This window comes from Harpegnathos saltator, unplaced genomic scaffold, assembly GCF_003227715.2.
Source record: "Harpegnathos saltator strain DR-91 unplaced genomic scaffold, Hsal_v8.6 scaffold204, whole genome shotgun sequence".
NCBI classification, from domain to species: domain Eukaryota; kingdom Metazoa; phylum Arthropoda; class Insecta; order Hymenoptera; family Formicidae; genus Harpegnathos; species Harpegnathos saltator.
In genome coordinates this window covers 340,066-363,236 of record NW_020229989.1, presented here as the reverse complement: position 1 = coordinate 363,236, position 23,171 = coordinate 340,066, and the positions used below count along the sequence as shown (strand labels likewise).

At 46.1% G+C, this 23,171-nt stretch overlaps 1 protein-coding gene across 7 annotated transcripts in view; it reads right to left on the bottom strand.

The window, feature by feature from the left end:
- The window catches only part of Tsp66E (Tetraspanin 66E), a 35,229-nt gene that overhangs the window by 6,854 nt on the left and 5,204 nt on the right, over window positions 1-23,171 (bottom strand). For 4 of the 7 annotated variants that reach the window (XM_011145100.3, XM_025298094.1, XM_025298093.1 and 1 more), the window contains exons 2-8: window positions 15,148-15,236; window positions 14,364-14,462; window positions 3,533-3,661; window positions 2,680-2,751; window positions 2,407-2,514; window positions 1,719-1,883; window positions 341-482 (exon numbers count right to left, since the gene is read on the bottom strand). In XM_011145100.3, the coding sequence (XP_011143402.1) occupies window positions 341-482; window positions 1,719-1,883; window positions 2,407-2,514; window positions 2,680-2,751; window positions 3,533-3,661; window positions 14,364-14,462; window positions 15,148-15,207 (775 nt within the window). In that variant the 5' untranslated portion in view covers window positions 15,208-15,236. Of the gene's footprint in view, window positions 1-60; window positions 186-340; window positions 483-1,718; window positions 1,884-2,406; window positions 2,515-2,679; window positions 2,752-3,532; window positions 3,662-14,363; window positions 14,463-15,147; window positions 15,237-23,171 lie in introns of all 7 variants that reach the window. The other 3 variants (XR_849955.3, XR_003112819.1, XR_003112820.1) reach the window with 1 other exon arrangement.

Sequence of the window (23,171 nt, the reverse complement as noted above, 5' to 3'; positions counted from 1 at the left end):
GTTATGGTTATGGTATGTATATATGTATGTATGTATGTATATATGTATATATACACGTACAAACACAGTCGAGGTATTCGCGAAGTCCTTAAAGGAAAAAGAACTGCGTTCTTTTCATGGCAGAAAGCTTAGCACATTCTGCTCTCGAGGTTACTCCTTGCCAGAAGGTTCTACGCATCGATAAACTGCAAAGTGTCAAAGAGATCACATTTTACCGTCAATGAACAGAACTGGCAGCCCTACTAAACGGCCGAAGCAGCGGTCGTTCAGCGAAAATCGTAAGTTACTCTCACGCGCTCACACTACCGGATTTAGTAACTGACTTTAACACCGAGCCTACCATGTTGCGGACGCCAGTGGAAGAAGATTAGGTACAGCGCCAGAATAATGATTAGAGACTCGATTAAAGGCAGAGTAGCAGCCACGCTGATCACTATCGCCTTGTTCTCCTGTATGGCGGTTATTATGGCCTCGAAGCAACCCTGCAAATATAAACGAACAGTTTATACAGAGCGTCAAGTTGACATTGTCACAGGCTAATCCCCGTGAAACCATACATTTCAGTACAAAGAAACTTTACTTCTTGTTCTTCGAAGTATAATCCCGGTGGACAATGAGCATTGGATCAACATCTTGAAAGTTTGATTTCATACCTATCTCACTTAATACTTTTAAGATATTTCCTTATTTAAGATATTGTCGAATAATATATTTTTCTCGAATATTGCAAAATGTTGTTTTGAGATATTTGAATTTCAATATTATGAAAATTCTTCCAGGTTCTGAATTTCGATTCTTTCATTTCTCGGGACAAAACATGTCCATCCTATGTGTACTTTTCTCGCATACATCGCTTCTCTTGATTGTACAACGCATTTTTTCTCTTATGTCTCACTTTATTCTTTTTTTAGCGTATTTGATGTATTCTAGTCGTATCGACGTATATATTCCAATCTCACGCACTCTCAATTGCGAGATATCTCGTGAGATATCAACTTTTAACTTCACGACTCTACCTTGACGCTTTTCACCACGGAATGAGGAAGATGCTATCACGCATAACGTGAGACTATCTGCTTGGGTATATCTTTACGGGTGCCTCGACACGCGCGCGAGGGTTAGGAGCACGCAATGCCAATGTCGAGTCAACATAGAAAATTGTCAAAGAGAAAGTATGCTGTACGTGAATAGCACACGTCCGCGCGATTTCCACTCGTACATAGTGGCAATTATGCTAACGTGTTAGGTGGTGCGTGGCACTAGTTAATGATGAGCTCGGGGGGACACGTTGAATCGCTCGGAATACACAATATGACGAGAGTCTCGACTCAACTCGAATGTTACTCGAAGTCAGAAGTTGTTGAAAATTCTCAAGATCCGGATTACTTCGAGCGCTCGAAAGTCCGGAGAGAGTCGACCACTGTCACTATATGATTCATCTACGTATACGAATCATATACATCTACACGTTCCTCGCATGAGCATACAGAGTTCACTGTACGTTTCATCGTCAGAGCACGTAGACATTTCAGATTTTCCAAGCTTTCGAGGCGTTCGAAGCCCCACTCGAAATTTCTCAAGACTTTCAGCAACTCACGTATCCGAAGCACTCAAGTATCCGAAGTGATTCGGACGCGTCGTCCGAATAGTTTGCACATTTTATAGACGGCTGTTCGAACGTCTGTCAAACGTAACAATAAAGCACGGCACCAACTTACCGTTTCGTAATACGAGTTTGAGGCAGTGGGACTGATTGGACAGGAAGGGTCCTTCAGAACGTCGTTCTCTTTTATGCAACAGGCCTCGGGAACCATTTTTCCGGTCGCGGTGAAGTTCGTATTTTCGCCGAAGTCTCGATAATTGTCCACGCCGCAACAATGGAACTGAAAATATTCGTGTCAGCATCTTGCATGCTCCTGAATACTCTATGACTTATAAAATATATTTTTCTTTCATTTTCTTCCCTCCTCCTCCCATGGCTCCGCAATCGAAAATATTACAAGCGGTCGGAGGAACAAGTTGACGAAATTAATTTATTAGACGACGCATTAGCTCAAACATTGAATATATGCATTTTACTCGTCAAGCCGAAGGCGTCTCACTCGACAATTTATTCGATGACAAATTGACTTGAAAATGTCTATCGACAAAAAACTGTGTGTGATTTGAATAACACCGAACTCTCTGTACGATACGCGACGGTGAACACGATAGAGCGATACCAGCAACTTTCACCAGAGCGCTGTGCAGTTAGCGATTCCACCTGGGCGATTAACCGCGCTTACACACGCAAGGCGGATGAAAAGCGGAAGATTCCGTGTGGAATTAATTCACGCATTAGTTCGCGTTAATCGCGCTCATGGATAGCATTAACGCGCCGATTAAAGCGACAATTAACGACCTTACCTGGTTCATGATACCGTCCCATGCGACTGTCACGGTTTCGGCTTTATCGGCGCTGGTCGCGTAGTACTTTATGGTTGACTTCCAGAATTTCTGCGTATTTCTCTCGGTCTGTGTGTGCGTAAGAATTTCGTATTACAATTTATCTCAAAGCTATGCCGGAGAGGATTGTCGCTTACTCCCCAACGGGCGCATTCGCACTGCGATTAACACAATCATTGGTGACATATGATTAGAACAAATTCGCAGATATAACAATCGCTGAAGAATACGCACATCTTTGTATCCACAAGCCAGTCCAATTGCGATACACTCCAGGAGTAAAACCAGTGCGATTAGAATGACATACTGCAAGCACAGAAAAGCGTCCCTGTATTTTTCGTCCGTGAAACGCATCCGCTTTATCGTTATGCCGTGAATGAAGAAGAGAAAAGAGAGGAAATTTAATCGAAATAAAATCAATCGATCAAAAATAACGAATCGAGCATTGGCTTCTTTAACAGCCCCCAGAACGATGGAACAAATGTTAATCGAATAATGAATAACGAATAGAAGCATTCGGTCGTATCCGTGATTGACGAATACATCCTTCCGCTCGAATAAAAATTTATTCGATTGAACAATTATGTAAATCATTAAACGAAATTTATATCGAGGCTCTCGGATATTTAATCACGAGCAATTACTTAAAAACGAGACTATATGTTGAGGCTCTCATGACCTTCAATCGACTGCAGATTGATGTATGTTTAACTCAATTGATTTCACCCGAATTAATTTGCGAAGTAGAATTTACTTTTCGCCAAGAAGAGTCGCGCGAGGATGTTAATAGCGAGTGATTTCTTGCGGGAAGACAAAAATACCGACGATCGTTTAAGTAACTTTTCATCCAATCAACTATCGGTTTCGTCGAGCAAAATTTTGTTGAGCCTCGTCAAGTACTGGCATCTGCATCTGTGCTGCGACTGAAACGACGATAACGTTCTATCAGGATGCGTATACCGATCGGTTTCGGTCGTTCCATTCGTCTGTTTGATAGCGCAATCGGGGAAATTCTTCTCATCCTTTATTCGATGAGCGATGTAAATGATGACAAACGATACGATAAGTTTTATTAGAACGGACTTACGACACAGAGAAGACATCTAGACTCGAACATGGCACCGCAATAACCGAGGAAGCTGATGATGAACGTGAGGGCGCCGGCTATGATAAGAATGTAGGCAATCACTTTGATGACATCGGCATCCGTTTTATTCTGCAAAATAAGAAAAAGCACAATGAGAATGCAAATTATCCCGCCGAGCAAGTATTCATCGACGAACGCTCGTGTAACGTGAAATTACGCAATCCTTTGTGAATTCTAGAATTTCCCATCCGAGTCACGTGTTCATCGCTACACTCGCTTAATAATGAACAGTTATTTGCATATCCGCAAATCTATCACAAGTTCACTCGTAAGCAATTCACTCAAATCGCTCAAAATACATTCTGAATCCTAATAAGTTTACTACTTTGATCAAGAATATTACGTTAAAATAAAAGTCCACTTTGCTTTTTCCCTGTATAGAGTATAAGTTTTGTGATATTCGAGAGAGAGAGAGAGAGAGAGAGAGAGAGAGAGAGAGAAGAAATTCTTTTGAATACTTCATAATGAGCTTCGCTCAAATTTGTGATGAATATATACTTATATATATTTCAGATCATATATCAAAAATATATTTTAAGATTATTATCAAGAAAATATTCTTTGTTGAAGATAAACATTATTTAAGGAAAGAAAGTAAACTAGATAATCGCTTTCCTTGGTAGCAGAATGATATTTTCCTCTGTGTATAAACGAGGTGTATGATCGATTAATTCAAGGCCAAAAGCGTATTGTATTGTTCTGAAACGTGTGGTAAACAATCGGTCGATCAGATCAGAGAAAATCAAGATAAACAGCGACTGAAAGAGAACTCCGAGTGTCACAAAAATATTCGGGGGAAAAAATATAGAAAGATTTGAAAAGCGGAATAATTTCCTGAAAAGTCATAATACTGAAGTTCAAATATATACGAAATTCGAGACAACTTCTCGAAATATTGCAATTGTTTCGTTGCGTACGGCCGGATACATTAGTATTCATTTATTTGAATTTAGCAAAATTGTATTTACAGTTATTTTGCACAACATGTTTCGGGAAATTGTTTTAGTTCCCCAATATCGAGTTTTCCATTTTTCGAGACGATGCACGTTGACCTTCTAGGATATTTTCGTTTGGAAAGAATGAAAGAGAAGAACGTTGCGCTCAGTTGTGCATGTGAAAATTCTGAGGAAAATTCAATCGAACTACCGGCAATCAATCGATAACGCTGCGAATTCGACTCGATCTTCTTAGACTGTTTTTGTCTTGCTCATGTTACGTAATATATATTAGTCGTTGTAGTCAATAAGCTGCGAATAAACATCAAGTTTGAGCTCCTGTCGATTTATCCGCGAGATATCTATGCGAGTATTGTACGTCGTTACAAAACATACTTATGATACATCACGGAATATGACATAATGACTCGCGAACAGCACTTGGAATACTTATAAGCTCGCTACATGTGAACTGTCGTCTCCGTCGTGTGTACACGATGGGGGTATCGAGTTTCACGAAGACAGATCGGAGCAACACAGACGTTCCTTTATGCGGGCGTCATGAAAGACGCGGCATATCCGCCAATATTCGCCTCCTTTTAATCGCGGCTTCCCCAGAACTCTCGTTGTCTCTTACGTGATTCGTGCCGTTTCCACCGTAGTCCGCCAAGTGGAATGAAAATTTGTCCCCTCAATTGGAATATTGCCCGAGTAAATTGTGCTTATTTTTTAACACGTTCGCTAACAGCGTCATACGTGTAACGCAGCGCGAGGGACCGGCGCAACGATAAAAGATTATATCCATTGTCGTTACCTCCAAAAAAGCGCAATAACTTGGCCATTGTTGGCGAAAAAAAAAAATAATGTCGTTACAATGCCGTTACTTGAAGACAGTAACTTGTTACGATTGCAAGTAACGCGTTGTATTTTCCAACTCTCTGCATATGCGTAACAACAAATATTTTTTTCTATGCCTACGTTATCCAGTTTGTTTTGCATAATTGTAAAAAATATAATTATAAAAAAATGAGGTGGTCTCTGTGAGGAGACTTTTAAATAAACTCTATTAGTTAATACGTTGACTATCATTGGGGTCACCAGTGAGACCGGCGCAATAATAGCACCCGCGTCTCATTGATTTATATATGAAATATTTACGAGCGCATATAATAAATTAAATACACAACTAATAGGTATTCAGTGAAACGAGGCGGCTAGTGTATCTATCGGGAATTACGTTTGTTTACAATGGAAATGTATTTGTTTGGTGATCCAAATTTCGGTAGAGCATTGAAACAATTTAGAAACTGGCGCAGAACAATGTGGCGACTGACGTGTTGATTTACCCGAGGGTCCTGACTGTAACATGTCGCATTAAAATGTTTCTTGAAAACATCAAAGCAAACGGAAAACATCGAATTACACGTCCAACGTTATTGGACAAAACGAACTGACCCGTCCACGCTCATTCCCAAGTGCACGTGAACTGAGAATGTTTCCGATCCAAACGCGCTTCTCGGTGATTCTCCAATTATGTGAGAATAATATAGCAGAAACTGCGCTTTCGTAACGGCTCAGACACGAAGGGTTGTAAACGACCATGCCTCGTTTTCTCACGAAGTTGCTGGAGATGAGTAAAGCAAGCGAGCGAGTGAGCGGCTGTGTGTGAATGTGTATATATGTGTGTGTGTGTGTGTGTGTGTGTGTTTGTGTGGCATTAGAGCTTACATGTCAAACAAGACAGTCGTATTACATGACGCATCGTTTCGCGAGAAGAAGTGCTATAATCCCAGCCTAACACACAGTTGGCCAGGCATACGCGCGATCAGGTCGATTTCCATTGTACCTGCCGCACGCGGATTACTTAGCGGCCGCGTTGACATTCTTATCTCGAACACCTGTTGAACGGACATAAGAAGTATTTTTAGTTCGATACCGTTTGATATAGGCGCGCCGCCGCCACCGTGTTGCGCGTCTTACCGGACGTCGGTGCTGACGAGACGGCGAAGCATGCCGCGAAAAATCAGGTCACCGGGTGAAAGGACTAATAAGGGTATCTCGTGTTCGGTTTCACCAACTTGTTCCGCCAGATTGATCGGAGCTGTTCAAGCTCGGCGAATGAGTGAATGAATGGAGCAGGCCGCGTTGTGCGGATGAAATCTTTCGCCGCGCGCGCGCGCGCGCGGATGGCAAATATTTTGCTCTCCTACGCCCACATTAGAAACCGATATCTGCTTTGCAGGATTATACGTGAAAGAAACACGAGGTGATCTGCGGGCGGAGTTCCCTGCGCACACAAACGCGAACACGCTGATACACCGACTGCCATTGAGGTCACCAGCGGTGATCAGAGCTATCTCTCTCATCGACGCGTCTCATTGATTTGACATACAAAACGCAAGCGAAAGTTTCCCATCGCTCTTTCTTTCAAGAACGGAAAGAAAGTGTTGTTTGATGTGCAAGGAACAATTCGCCGTACGAAGTGACCGCGTGCAAGAATCTCACGACAGCCGCTCACGAACGTGTCGGGTTTGTCGCTTTGATAAATCCGCTCGCTCGACTCCAATCTCGGCGGCTTTCACATTATCGCGACTCCTCGCGAGCGCGTCGCCAAAGTGCCGGGATTCATCGTATCAATTTCGTTAAATCGTTAAGCACCGACGAGACCATCGCGCTGTCGCGAATGCGCCGAAGCGTAATCGACACGGAACGACGGCTGAACGCTGCAACGGGTGCGTTATGATCGCACTCATAACTCGGGGAAACGATCGAGCCCTCGATATTTTCGTGCGCGAATTTCCGAATCCGATCACATAACTCCCGGAATACGCTATTAAAATATCCTACGATAATTCCGGAATAATCTATGTACAGGATGTCCCAAAGCTTGCGACCTGCATTCACGTTTCTCTGAGCAACTTCTAAGGTAATTGATCTTCTACGAAAGCGCTACGAGGCATCGACAGTTCCCGAAATATAAACAATCGGTAAAGCAAGTGAAAGTTCGGCGACTTTGAGGGACAAACTTTGAGGGAGCAGATGGATAAACAGAATTATTTTCTTCAATTAATTTTAAGTGAACCTTAATAGAATTTTAATCCAGGGCTTAGCTACGAAAATGTCATGCTAAAAATTAAAAGGACGCCGTAGGCGTAGGTATTAAATAATGCTAAGATGAACATTTCTACCAAGGAAAAGCTGTCCTCAAATTGCTCGGAGAGCATCGCTCGATAAAGTTAAGGCCGTGGATTCTGGGACACCTTGTAGCTTTCCCGTAGCTCAAAAGGAAAAGAGTCGATATCTGTCTCTCCGGACCCTCTCGTGTATGTCGCACAGAGAGAATTTTACAGTAACCACTGTAGAATTTTGTAATCGAAGAACGTGCAGCGATATATATTCCGTTTTAGCTTATTATCCGTCCCTTTCATATTCGCCATTTATATTTCAGGAAGCAAAGTCCACTATTACAAAATTTACTATATTCCTTAGAGAAATAAATTTCACTGACAGTCTACTACTCACGCATTACTGAAATAACATGACCAAAGGAAAAATTCACGTGAAAAAGAGAAAGAAATGTAATATCCTTGGAATTTTTCAAAACTCCTAAAAAAAAAGAAAAAAACGTATGTTCACGATGTCGAACGGCAAAGGACGAAAAATATTGGAAATATTAGCAGTTATGAAGTGAGGATATCGGCATTTCATAACTGTACATTTCGTACGGTTGATATTTGCTACATTTTCGCTCTTATCGAGTTCCTTCGCAAGGAAAGCTGATCCGTAATTTTCGAGAATCGCAGCGAACTTTAGCAGCGCGTCTATCCTGTTGATTGCAATCACCGGCGACAAAGGGCTGTCATCTCCCAGAGCGAGGAAACGGCGGTCCGAGCAATTAGAGGCTCGAAGCGAGGGTAACGCGAGACCTCGCGAAAAGTCCGCCGAACGGGTCGCAGCAGCGCAGCGTGCGCGCGCGGCGTGCTTGCTCGTCATCGAGCACGAGCTGCTGTTGCTGCTGCTGCTGCTGCTGCTGCCCCGAAATGACCTAATTTGACGCAACTACAGCACCGCGGACGACGAGGAGAGCGCGTACGTTGCACATACGTCAGCGAGCGTTAATGCGTTTTCTGGAGCTGCAACGATGAACTCGCTAAATACCGTATTAAGCTCGCACGGCTATGTCGGTGGACGGGGAAATGCACGCGTGTCCACGGGAAAAACAAAGGAACGTGCACGTGTCGGGGAGTGTCGGCGGGTCCATCCCGCGCATCCTCGCGAGGGAGAGATCTCTCCCTTTCGCCGCGTCGCGTCGGACGTCAGAAGGAGCCGTAATTTCGGCGCGAATCAAGACGACTCGCGAGCTTTCATTTTCTTCTCTCTCGTCGAGACCACGGGGACGACACACACATACACACGTAGACGCGGGCCCACCTAATTATTCCTGCGCCACGATCCCGTGATCTCGCTGGATTTCTTTCTCTTTCTCTCGAGGTCGTAGACTCGCTCGCCGCTAAGGAAGGCGTATTTCAACGGGGAAACGTCCGTTGCGGCGTGTTACCCTTTCGCCGCTGCACGCGAAACCCATAAAATGAAAGCGGCCACTTTTACTTTTACGCGATGTGGTTCCGCCGCCGCTGCCGACGTCGCCCGAGAGCGACGTGAAAGATATAAAAGAAAAGAGAAAAAAGAGAGGAGAGAAATAAATTGAAACGAGCGACAGCGGGACCAAAACTGCGAAAACGAGCGATCGGTACTCGCCAGCAGCTGCTCTCTCTCTCTCTCTTTCTCCCCCCTCCCCCCCCCTCTCTCTCTCTCTCTCTCTCTCTCGAGGCTCGACGAGAGCTTTGGCCCCGCGCTGCGGAGCTTTGAAAGCCGCTGCGCTCTCCGTGATGGGGCACGCCGATCCTCCCACGCGTTGCGCTAATGTGACAACCAATCATCTCGTCAGCGTCCAAGTACCGATAATTACGTTCTCGTTTCTCGTTCTCCCCGCCGGCCCTGCTGGCGTTTTACCGTACCTACGCTATCGTCCTCGTCGCGTTTAACGCGCGAGCAATCTGCCATTGATTTCGGTGCTGTCGAAGGGAGCCTGTCTCGCAACGTTGGGTGTTCTTGCGACGACTTGCCGATTTGCTCGTAATCGAACGGCATGTAAAACTCGTCGTATCAACACGAGGTTACTCTTCGTGAGAAAGAGAAGAATTTCAGCGAGAGTCCTTTCCGTAATTGCAACGGTGCATCCTCCGACGTGAAGGAAGCGGACCGAACAATCAGGTTCTTCTCTCCTCGGAAATTGATTTAATTAGACATAACTTCGGGTAATTTCCATTAAGCTGATGATGATAATGCAGGTTGATGTTAGTAACAACACGAACATCAAGCGATATCCGACTGATGAAGCGATATCAGGCAAGAAAGCAAACAACGGTTTTCAGTCTTATAAATTGCATTTAGTATATGTGAGAAAAACATGTTAAAGAGTGTCAAGAAAGTTAATTAAGGTATAATTCGCGAGTAGTAAAACTTGAATAATAGAAGCGACGAAGATATTTTTTCCGGCTGAAGATGTGAAAGTTTCATATCGAAGAGTCCACTTCGTTTGCTTTTCGGTTTATTCCTTATTTTTTGTTTCTATTCTGATCTCCGGTTATTCCTTATCATACTTTTTCCCCGTCGTCTTCTGTATCTTCAGTTTCTTCTTTTTTTCTTTTTCAGCATTCGCTCGGCCGATCGACGATAATTCAATGACGGACGGACCGATTCCAATGTACGATCAATTCCAATGAGAATGGAGATACGGACGACGGAATACGAGTTATTGCCGAGAGAGCCCATCGTCGCCAATTCTTTGATAGTTAAATTACCTCGAAATAAGCGGTGCATATATAAATGGAGCGCAAAGGCTCGTTATTCCGTGCCTTCCAGCCGCAGGAGAGTACGCGATTGCCGTGCGCGATTCGAGATCGAGATCGGGTCGAGATTTGTCGCGTGTCCAGCTGTGTTTTCCTCGGGCACGAGCGCCCGTTCCTGATGCTCGTGTTGCATCCGAGTTTCATAATGATTATAAGGCGAAACCAGAACAGATGTTAATTGCCGAGTGATAAGCAGCGGGCTCGAAACCGGTGCCACTCGTATTAGAAAGCGTCCGTTATGATACGTCACCTTCTGACTAATTAACGACGCGCGCACTTTCCTACCAGCGCGCGTACGTCCTCGTGAAATAACCGGCGAAGCTCCTTCCGTCGTTTCCTTATTCGGTCTTCTTCATTTGATAGGTTTCTGATACATGTCGACTGCTCCTTCGCCACGAGCAGGAAAGCTCGTCTCTCAAATTCGACAACTCCTGCCTGGAGCGACGAGAAGCTTATTTTCAATTCGCCAAGTTGCACAAATTGACCCATTGTCGCGATAATGAAAAATAAGATTTAATAATGTGGAATAATGATCTTGATTCTCATCGATTAAAAATAAAGCTAGAAAATCTCCGGTGGCGTAGGTAATAAGACCAATTCTACTTGCGTTCGATTACAATAGCGAATTTGAACTTATTCGCGAAATTGTGAAGAATCCGCTCGGCCTCGTTCGACCTGCGTCTAGGGGCGGTACAAGAATAGCAAGAGGCAAGGCTATTCTATGTGTGCACAGCCGCGTGATTGCGCCACTAAAAGACAACTAGAGACGCGCACGAGGGAGGAAAAGGTCTCGGGAGTAGTAATTATTCGAAGGAAGCCACTCTATTCCCTATTGTTCTTGTTAACCGTTCCAGTCTTTAAGGCGAGTCGCTCCCTTTTTACGTCTCTTCTCTCCGCCGTTTATAGAGTCAAGCACCTCGTTAAACATGGATTATCCCGTATCTTTACGCGGCTCATCACGAGTGCGTAATATGCGCGACATATGCGCTGCATACGCGCGTCTCCCTCCGCGTCTCAACTCCGCAGATCGACACCGAAAACTACCTCCGGCGAAAGTAATCAGCGTTATTTGCTCGAACGTGCTTGTCAACTGACTGGACTAGACGAGGCTTGCGCAAAAAGAGATGGATGTGTATCGTTCGAAAAATACGAAAAATGCGAAAAAAATTGAAGAGTAAAACGATTCCCCGAAAATACCCCGATATTTCGGTAAAACTGTATTTCGGGAGATTGTCTCGGTATTAGATTTTCGATATTATGACTCTCGGAAAATTACTCCAATCTCTGAGTTTCGAGATTGTGAGTTTTTAATAGATCGCAAAGTCCAAGAGAATTACACGAATGTGTTTGTCGTGAAAAGTTCCTGGAAGTCTCAGATCTTTCCGCTTCCCTTATGGAAAGGCGACAAACGGCTTGAGAAGTCATCGATACATTATCGAGAGGGAAGATTGTTTTAATACACATACGTCGTAGCGTCACCAACATATCCGATAAGATATGTATATATCTATGTACAATATGTTGTTTAGGTACGTCACATGGCTCACGTTACGCATTTACGATTCATTGCTTGCTCATACGAAGCAAAATCTCGTTATAACATGTAGATCGCGCATCAATGAAGACAATGTCTCATTGCTGACGGAGGATCAGAAAGGACGCGAAATCAACTGGCAATTCGAGCAACTCCGTTTATCGATAACTCCAGCGCGTACGAGCGTTACAAGAATCGGCGTATTGGTAAATGTCGGATCCGGTTTCGTTCGAGCCGACTTGCCACGTTGTTGTACCCACCGCAAAAAAAAAAAAAAAGAGAGAGAGAAATTACGCAACATATTTATGAAATAATTACCGCGATGTGCGAGAGAAACTTAGAGTTATATAAACAACCGACTTATAAAGATACTCGTGGGCCACTTGTTTCTTTCTTTCTTCCTGTCTTTCTTTTTCTCTGCTTATCCCCACCTTCAAACGTATCAAGACGGATCGAGGATCGGTGTTCTTATCTTCCCGTTTCCACACAAGCAACAACTATCGTAAAAGAGAAGCTGATAGAAGATGATAAAACTGACAAGCGTAAAGTCGTTCGATATACGCAATCGCCGGTCTAAGAATGGATGTTATGGGCGTCAATTATCGCGATTTGTTTTATATTTTGATCTGATTTTATGTTCCTAACCGGAGCTGCTTATGCGGGTCTCAGCACGCGACACGTCGGTCGTATCATAACTTCGACGCTGACGGAAGATTAAAGATCTCGCACGTGACAGTTCGAGCTTTCTAAACGATTTAACTCATGCGTCGTGTATATATTCGTATATATACAGTGTAAGGCAGTAACCACTTTACTACCTCGCGTATTTCACAAAAATAACACACGAGTAACCTTCGGATATATGAAGCTACAAGCTAACAAAAGAGACTCGACTCGATTTTCCGTTGTAGGGAAACTAGGAACTAGAAACTAGACAAAAAGTCGATTGTAGAAACACAAAGATTCCTCTGTCAGTCGGATCAATTGTCATGCTCAGTCTTACTGAACCGCGTTACCTGCGAAGGCAGCCTAATATATTCAAACGAATGGTCCGACAGCGGTTTTGGTCTCCGGGACATTGCGTCCCGGAGAGAAAATGTATCGTAACTTGACAAGTGTGGAATCTCCTCTTGGAAAATTATAATATATCGAAATATGATCGCAATATGCGGCTTTTAAAGGGTGTCCCAAAATTCATGCAAGAAGTAATTTTGATAAAAAACACAGTTTTATAATTAAAAATTGTAAATTTTTTATTGATTCATAAAGTATACAGTATAGGGTTATATATGGAATAGCATATCGGGTAAATGGCCTCCACAGCTTTGCTGGCACATATGCACTCTTTTGTTGAAATTTTCCATGACTGTTTTGCATAAATGTGGCTGAATTTCGTTGATACAGCGCTCAATTTCCTCCTTCAAGGCGTGGGTGGTCGTGGGCTTGTTGGCATAAACCTTAGACTTCAAAAAATCCCAAAGAAAAAAGTCCAACGGCGTTAAATTGCATGATCTGATCACCAAAATGGGAAATTACACGACCAGGAAATGACTCATGCAGTAATTGAATTGTTTCTCGGGCTGTACGGCATGTGGCACCGTCTTGTTGAAACCACATGTCGTCCACATCCATATCTTGCAATTTAGGCACAAAAAAACTGGTTTATCATGTCGCGATAGCGAGCATCGTTAACTGTTATTGCCTGACCAGCCGCATCTTCGAAGAAGAATGGTGCCGATGGTGCCTCCAGCCCAAAATCCGCATTAAACAGTGACACGTTGTGGATGCATTTGTTTCTCAACAATCACTCGTGGATTTTCTGAACCCCAAATGCGACAATTTTGTCGATTAACCAAGCCATCAAGATGAAAATGGGCCTCATCGCTGAAGATGATTTTGTTCGAAAAATCAGCATCCACTTGTTGTTGTTCCATAATCCATTCAACGAACTCTCTTCGCTGTGGCCGTTTACCCAATATGTTATTCCATACATAACCCTATACTGTATACTTTATAAATCAATAAAAAATTTATAGTTTTTAATTATAAACCTGTGTTTTCTATCAAAATTACTTCTCGCGTGAATTTTGGGACACCCTTTACATTACGTATCATGACTCTCGGGAAATCTGTCCAGTTTCTGAATTTCGAGATTTCGCTTTCTCGGGACAATGCACATATCGATCCGCCATTCTGTTACACAAACTGAGATCTTCGTTCCAGAAAGAAAGTGTCACCGCCGCACGCCGTAAGAGACGCTTCTCTACCATGTAACTTCTGTTAGATGAACGTTTCTCCTACCCTCATGTATATTTCTAGCGTACTCCAGGTGATAATAGTTATTACCGCCTCAGCCTGCATTTATGCAATTTATTCGCGATGAAACTTACCAAGATGTCGGACTGATCGAGTTTGCCGATCAGGTTGGTGAACGAACTCCTGTCGGCGAAGAGCCAGATACCGACGGTCAACGCCGCTCCCCCGGCGATCTGCAAAGCACGAACTTAATGTTGTACGTCTCCGTTCTGCATCGCGGATCTCAAGGCTGCGGCAGAAGGAGGCGAGCCCGGTATTCCGCCCGGTGGCGGAGCGATTCGCGCGATCGAAAAGTTTCACCTGCGATCCTTCTTCGCGCCGCTTAGCGATCGCTTTACGATTCCCTCGATTCACCTTAAAGATACCGCGTGGCTTAACAACGCTGGCGAAATCATTCAACGGTATCTCGAGATCACCGGTAATTGCGAGAAAACTTTGGCAAGCCAGATTTTTGCCGAGATATTTATCTACGTATTTACGTTATGCAATGTGTATTCTCGAAAATCGAGCAGTTTATTTTACGGAAAAGGAGATACATCTCTGCGACGAGAGAGATGGAGATTGAGGAAGCAAAGGCGAGACCGGCTCGCACATCCGACGACTCGCGATTCATTCGAGGGCTGAAAAGTCGCGAGAATGGACCACCCTGAAAATCGTACAATTAACGTGCGAGTACCGTACGATTGCCGAGGTAAAGGTTCGAGGAGCGAGGTGCATTTACGCGATCGCGACTGGCCGGCTGGCTGGCTGGTTGCGCGTTTGATAAATTATCAGCCGCGCGATCGCGGCGCGATGCAGACACGGCGGGTTCCTTCGCGCTTCAAGTTGCTGTTACAAAGACCAACTATGTATACTCACGAAGAATACGAAGTTGAACAAGCAGAGGAAGTACTTGGCGCACTGCGAGACACAGCCCATTTTGCGGCGCGGTGATTCACCGATTGCGTCTGCAACAAATCGATACATTCGTTGATTACACACGGTTAAATATATAATGAAATTCCAATAATGTGTGTACACTACGTCCAATTAATAACCGCCGCTTATAATAACACTTGCGTCAACAGCGCAATTCCCAGATTCGTGAAGGATTTATATTTCGACCCATACCTCGCATGGTAAACGAAACGAGAGATCGTCATTGTTGTAGTTAAAAATGCGACAACGGCTTATGATAACATAAATTAATTCGATGCAGGCTTGTCAGATAAGGTGAGAAAAATTATCCAATTTTGAGGGATTCGTTATTTTGTCGCAAATAAAATAAGCACCGACCCATTTTTTAGTCACCTTTAACGAGGACCTCTTATTTTTCTTTCAACACTCGAACTTCGTCCAATTCCTCGTTTCGAGAAAGCGTCCTTCGGGTCGACTAATTGGTATTCGCGTCCGTGTGCTCGTATCGAACATGCACTTCAATGATTTACGCCTGATTTCGCGACAATATTAGGTGCCCGTCGACGACCGACTAATTAACGTAGGCGAACGCGCGAATGCAGACAGTATCGTCGTGTGACGTGGGCGGAAAACAAAGAGAAGAGAATTGTCCGAATTAGACCAGGGAGCATGTTGCCAATCAGTCTCAAGGATGAGACTGTCCTCCTGTTCGTGAGCGTAAACGGCACACTCGAACCGAGACGATTCGCAATTGACGGCCGGGCCTCGCGTAGCCGATTGTCCGAAGCGTAAATCGCGGGTCGGCAATTACGACAGGAATTTCTGTTCCTACGAACGAGTCCTCGTCTGGTCGGCAGGCAGTAGAAAATCCGGTTACACCCATGATGAAAGCACCGATGCCGGCATACGTGCCTAGCGCATGTTGGGCACTCTCTTGTTGTTTTGCCTTCTAAATTCAGATATTTAAACTTTCCATATGGCACGAATATACGTCTGTTTCATGCTGACAGTTGAAATATTCGTGTTTAAAGACCACAATGTTACAAGAATGGGTCCCGAGTCAGGTACGCGTCCCGGCACTGCTGCCTTCGCCTGAACGGAGTCGTGCTTTTTCCGCGCGCGCGCTCGACGCGGGATCGTCGACGACCGAGAGAAATCGTCGGCGACGATCCCGTCGATGCTCCAGAAGCGGGTCGAATAGAGATCGGCGACGCGGGAAGAACCACGGGAGAGCCTTGATCGAGCGACCCAGTATCGAATATCCAGATCACGGTTCTCGTTACATGCACGAGGACTCCGCTCTCATCCCCCCGCGCGACGTCTCACATCGTCTCGCGTTGCCTGGATGTGGCGGTATCGACTGCAACTACAGCAGACCACCGTCGCTGCTGCTGTTGCTGCTTGAGTTGCTGCTAATTTCCCGGCCTCGCGATCCTCGGTAGAAATCGAGCGAAAAATTTGCACACATTCTGGAGACGTTCCTCCCAGCCGGAATCAATGATCGTGCGAGAGCGACCGTTCGATCACAGTCTGCGACGTCCGAGTCGCTCGACCAGCTTGAATGGCGAGGAAAATGCCTGCGAAAGCAATGCAAGATAAACAGCTTCCGTTTGCTCGCTTCCTCCGCCATCGCCTTTCAATCGGAGCGACTCGAACTGTCGGAATCGCACGTCGTCCGGGCAATTCCAGCGGCAGTCGTTAACGCGACAGGTACGACTCGCCTGAGACTCGTTCAGCTTCGTCCCGCCGATGGGCGGGAGAGAGCGCTTTTCTTGGTATCTTGGGCGACAGGGGACGTTGGGAAAACCCAACGTAGAAGGCGAGAACGTTAGCTCTCTCTCTCTCTCTCACTCTCTCTCTCTCTCTCTCTCTCTCTCTCTCTCTCTCTCTCTCTCTCTCTCTCTCTCTCTCTCTCTCCCTCCCCTCCCTCTCTCTCTCTCTCTCTTTCTCTCTCTCTCTCTCTCTCTCTCCCTCTCGCAGGGCTCCCGCAGGGCTCCCACTTCTGGAAATCGATGACGACCATCCAGGACGAAGCATTCAGTACGCGCGGCCTGATACGGGAAGGAGTCAACGACACGCGGAAAATTGGATCACCCGATGGTGAGAGAGAGAGAGAGAGAGAGAGAGAGAGAGAGAGAGAGAGGGAGAGAGGAGGGGGAGAGGGGAAGGATAGGAAAGAGAGAGAGAGAGAGAGAGAGAGAGAGAGAGAGAGAGAGAGAGAGAGAGAGATGCTGGGTTCCAGGTCAGCGGGTCGACACGCTGCGTGCCGAATCGGGCTCGCACTTTTTCCTCCGTTTCTCTTTGTTTCGCAGTATCGCGAAAAGCCCGCTCTCTCACGTCAATCGGATGATTAAATGGGGTGCGAGGAAGCTGCCGTCTTCCTGGCATCTACGACGTTTGCTCAACGTCTTCGTCTCGGCGATGCATTCGTTACCGTCACACGCGGGGATGCTGTGTGAGGAACGTTAAACGAGTTAACGAGGAGCGATAACGAGGAACACGCGATGCAAATGTGAAGCTGCTATTCCGATGAATCTTCGGACAGTCGGTCGAGCCGAGCAGTTTAAATTTCCGACAAGCCGGAAGCTCGTCGAAAAGCTGAGTTAAATCACAGGTGCCGCGACCACCCTGGACCAGGTGGCAGTCAGCGTGTGAAGGGCTGGCTGGAGGGTAAAATTGGTGTATCGATTGGAGATCGACTGAAAACACATCGGGGAAGAACACGAGGCTTTCGCCCGGCTCGGCACGCAGCTCGAAATTAGGTCGCTCTTCAAACGCGAACGCGACTTGATCTTCGCCCATTTCCCATGGAATAGCGCGAACGATGGATCCGCGACGCCTTGTATAGACACAATCAATGCGTTGCTGCGCACAACCAGAGACACGCGACGCGCCATGAATGCCACGCGCGCGTTAAGCGTCTCTCGCTCCGTACTGGCGAACTACGTCGCGAGATTTCAAGGTAAATCTATTCCACCGTGCATACTAATGACCAGCGATAATGGCGTTGCGTGCGTATTACGATCGCAATTATTATCGGATTACGGCAGCGGCGATGCACGTGCGGACGTCGGGAGACCGCCGACCTGGTCGGAGAAAGATCCTAGGAGGACTTCTCGCTAAACGCAGCCTCGGTAAAAACGCAGCCTTATAGTCATCGCGAGAGATCGGCAACCGCGAATACGCTTCTGTGTATGCGTGTGTGACTGTCAACGATTCGTACGATTCACTACTCGTCGGTGGATCATCTCGGATGAATCATCTGTATCGGAGAGGGAAATGGGTCATGCAGAAGCCGCACACTTCCGCGACAATCGTCCATCGGGCGATGAAAATAACACCAGTCAATTCTATCTATGATTAATTTTTCCCAGAGCTTCCCGAACACTTCGTATACGGCGATAATACACTTGAAAATCGACTATCGTTGAAATATGGTATCGTCGCCGTGGAAGTAAATGGACATTTCCGAACGTACATATACATCGTACATATATATATATATATATATACATCGAAGACGTCACATCGCCTTGACGTTACGCGTAAGGAATATTATGGCATTCATGCGATACACGTTATTGATGGATCGTGGATTTAATCGACCTTTTAATGGCTTATTTTTACACCTCTTCTCCTCTCCTCTCCTCTCTCTCTCTCTCTCTCTCTCTCTCTCTCCCCCTCTTTTTCTTTTCCCTCTCGAAAAAAGATCGTCGTTAATGTCGAAACCGCGTGGATAAAAATGTCCGTTTCTCGCAAGTGCGATTATACGCGACAGGGCAGGTTTCTTTCGCGCTTGTTCCTTCTCCTTCCTCGGGTCCTCGCAAACTCTCGCGTGAGCGGTCGCTCGAAATAATAAATGAAACGACCGCGGTGTCTTTAAGAGCAGGCAACGGTATATGTTACGCGAAACGCGTGAGCGCGTTCATTCATGTGTTGCGCGCACGGTCGAAAAATCTCCTCTTCGTCGCGACGCCGCCACGGCTGGCCAACGTGCGCACTTTCACCGGTTTGCAACGCAACGAACGCACAACCGCACACTTGCTCGCGCTCTCCGCCGCGTGGTATCGATAAAAATCACGCGATTGCCCGATCGTAAGGATAATTTACGTAAGCACCGTAACCCGTTCCTTCTCCCGCTGCAGTAACAACTGGAACTAAATATTCGCGTATTAAATCGGCGACGCCGAGATACGCGTGTTCACGCGGTGTGCGAGTTAATATCACGTGTACATAATTCAACACACAGCGCGCGCTTCAGAACAGTGCGCTGAAAAACGGAAGATTAGAAAGATTAGAGCGGCAGCCGTTCTGCCCCCATCGTGACCTTTCTCGACTGGCGCTCGAAACGATGGAAAAATAAAAAATGGATCTCCGATGGCCGATTCGTCGCTTTTGATTCGTCAATCAGCGAGCGATATCGAAGAGGCAAGGTTCGCATTTCGCCCTTGTCCTCGCAGAGCCGAAAGCGCGGCGCGGGGAAGATGCGCGGGCGAGAGTCGATCGAGCAAAATTCTCACGAATATTACCGTGCTGAACGGGTGCGTGCGTAGGAGGTAAGGGTGTGCGGTTACGGTGCGGCTTCTCACGACACAATGACGGCGAATCATCGCAGCGTGCAATCAACGTGCGCGCGCGCGCACACACTTACGCGATATCGCGTGCACAGCTTGCTCCACGCTCACGACTTAACATAACTCCGTGCGTCCTGCGCGCATCGGGAGCGTTTAAAAAAGCTGCCCTTTGTTCGTAAATCACGACGCGCCAACGCGATCTCGAGATACGAGAGGCGTCTCAGCCCCGACTGTAACGCCAAACGCGCCTCCCGGCCCGGGAACGTACTCTGCTGTAGTTTCCTCCGAAACTCGAAATTACGCACGAGAGCCACGTAAAGTGCGAAACAAAGGAGAGGATGATTGCGACTTACGACGAGGGACTCGGCAAATTTTCAATCAATTCTTCCACAACGGTGTTACTCAAGCTAAAATAAAACGAGCTTGTTACCTTATTGCAGCGCTTTGAGCGTTAACACGTCAACTGATAGAACGTGGATGACAGCGTATCGTCGAATGACAATTTCGATTTCGGGGATACTTTACGCAAAAATTACGAAAGCACCGCGAGCATCTCCGTGTCGGAATACTGCGGAAAGCAGCGGAAACGCAACGGTTCATTTTCAGCAATATCGTAATCATCACCTGGCACACGCGATCCGCCAAGGACACGACTGTGTGTCTGTGTGTATGTGACTGAGATGTGGGTGTGATTTAAATTTCAAATTTCAATTCAATCGTCCCGTCACCGCGCATCACACAGCGAGAGAGAGATAAGTATCGGTCAACGCGGTGGAAAATATCTTCGTTTGTTGCGGCCCACGAGCGTGTCGTCGCGCTGTTTATTTACCGCGAATTCGGGATTTATGCGCGGCCGCTTGTGTGCGCGATCCTCCTAATTAATTCGCTGATCTAAAACATTGTACAAGCGACACCGGGCTTTCGAGGTAGGCTTTCGCTCGCGAAGAGAACGAACGGAGGGAGGGACGAACGCGCGAATGAACCAAGCGACGAACCAACGAACGGATGGACGAACGGACGAGCAAGCGAGATACTCGGCAGCTCCGGCTGTTACTCGGTATAATAGCTTCCTGATTATTTCACGAGGCGCTCAGCTGATTTCCGTCGAGTGCGGACTGCCTCCGCAAACCGATTAACCCTTTAGGGGAGCGGGATATCTTGGGGAGAGAAAAATAAGAGAGAGAGAGAGAGAGAGAGAGAGAGAGAGAGAGAGAGAGAGGATAAAAGAGATTGTTTCGCTCGAGTGTATCGATTCCGAATTGGTCCCGAGGGGCTGTGTTCTTAAAAAGTAACGCAGGTGACACGCGCGCTCTGTACAGATTATCCTCGCTTTTAAGGGGATACCAGTCAGCACAGATCGTAGAGAGACACTTTTCCCTCCGTAAAGCATACAATAAAGCCGCAATTACGCGGCTGTTCGTTACGCAATATTCGCTCGTAATGTCACCGTGTGTTCGCTTCGACACGGACATAATTATTCGTTATTTGCTCGAAATCCTTGCTCGTTTTCTTCCTCTCGTTTCGCGGGTGTGCGTTCGCAATGCACGCGACATTACTCGTATCGTCGCGCTGCGCTTCGCGCACGTTGCGAAAGACCTCGCGCACGAAAACCCCTTCGGAAATCAGATAATAAGAATGCAGCACTGAGAGCAGATGCATCCCGCTCACGAGCAGGTGCAACATGCAGGAGCGTCGAAAAAAGAAGCAAAATGAAGGGGCGAGGGAGAGAGGGAGGGGGAGAAGATGCACATTAAAAAGGCTCAGGGCGGTCTCCGGTGGTCGGAATGTGGTTTCGACGCGGATACAGCGTACGAGGAAAGGAGGAGAGCAGAAAAATGCGACGAGACGGGTGTTGAAGAGAACGAGGAGGCACGACTGGAGGTACCGTCGTACTCCCTTTTTCCTCCCTGCCCTCGGTATATTTCTTTTTTCTCTTGAATCGCGAGTAACGAAAGAAATATATAAATCACAACAAGCGGATCGCGAACCGCGCCGTTCCACGAGGTTCGCATTTGAGATTCCTTCAAAACCGACGGCGAAAAGGGAACATCGGAACAGGTTGCGCTCGCGCGGCAGCCCAACCCTTTTTTCCGCGCGTGTGAAGCTTCACAACTGTGCTCGTCTAACGGGACTCGCTCCTCGGTCGACTCCTCTCGTGGACATTCAAACGCGTTGATATTGATGTCGCATGGGGATACGACACGCGACGTTACTTTCTTTCGCACTTCTCGTCAAATTGTTCTCCGCGGACTGTTAGGAAAACGTATACTCGTTACGTTGTTCGCAACATTTACGCAACACGCGATGCGGTTATTTTTCAATGTGTAGCAGGTAATATTCGATATATCTAAGTCTTCTATACAATTCGGCGTCTAAAATTGAAGTTTAAAACCTACGTCTTTGAAGTTTCGAATTTGCGAACTCTATTCGAAAGTACGAAATATCGAAGCTCTTAAATTCGGGACTCGTGTTTTGCTTATTGAATTGTACGCTTTTAAGTTTTTTCGAGGTTCCAAATATTCACATTTTAAAATTACTCTTTCGATTCAGAAGTCTGGATATTTTTGGGGAACTTGACGATAGTTTTCACGCGGACTGTCAAACCCAAAAGGCCTTGGAATTCCGCTAACGATCTTTAGTTATCGATTAAGCACTTTCTCTCTCTTTCTCTCTCGACAAAGTTCACCTATCCCGCCGTACCAAATAATTTCCACGGGACTTTCTGGTTTACTTATCAAAGCTTCGAGCGCTCGGCTTAACGGTCGATTATTCTTCATCCAGGAATAGATCCAGCGAGATGTGGAAGGTTGCGTAGTAAGTACTTTATCACCTCGTTAATAGAGCCTTCACAGCACAGCGTATTCGACGCGGAAACGATAGACGTTTCCCGGCAATTGTGGCAATTAAAACTCGGACGAGAGATTCGAACAAACTGCGCTATCGAACAGTTCGAAGCGAAAATATTCAGGCTCTAAATTCGTGAACAGCTCGAGCGTGACCCAAACGTGAATGATCAATCTGCACGATGGACTGGTGATGTCGAGTGTTCGGATAGTTTGAATATCGGGGAAAATTCCACGAAATAAACGATAAAAGTGAGCGATGAATAAATACAATTCACGATGCATATATTCGTCGGCTCGTAGCTAATTTCTTACATGCAACCCGTTATATTTTACACCACGATATAATGAGACGCAGCAAAAAAACATCGCAGCGCCGGCCGGCCACTGACAGGGGCCCTACGACAGTCAGCGTGTTGACGTTCTCTGAGACCTCGACATCCGACCTGTCTACGGACGGCGACCTGAAAACTCTCAGCGCCGGCGATACTTTAATAGTCAGGCTTGATATGAGCCGAAGAATAGGCGTTAGGGGCGCAAAATAGTGCGAGAAAAAGGGGAGATACAC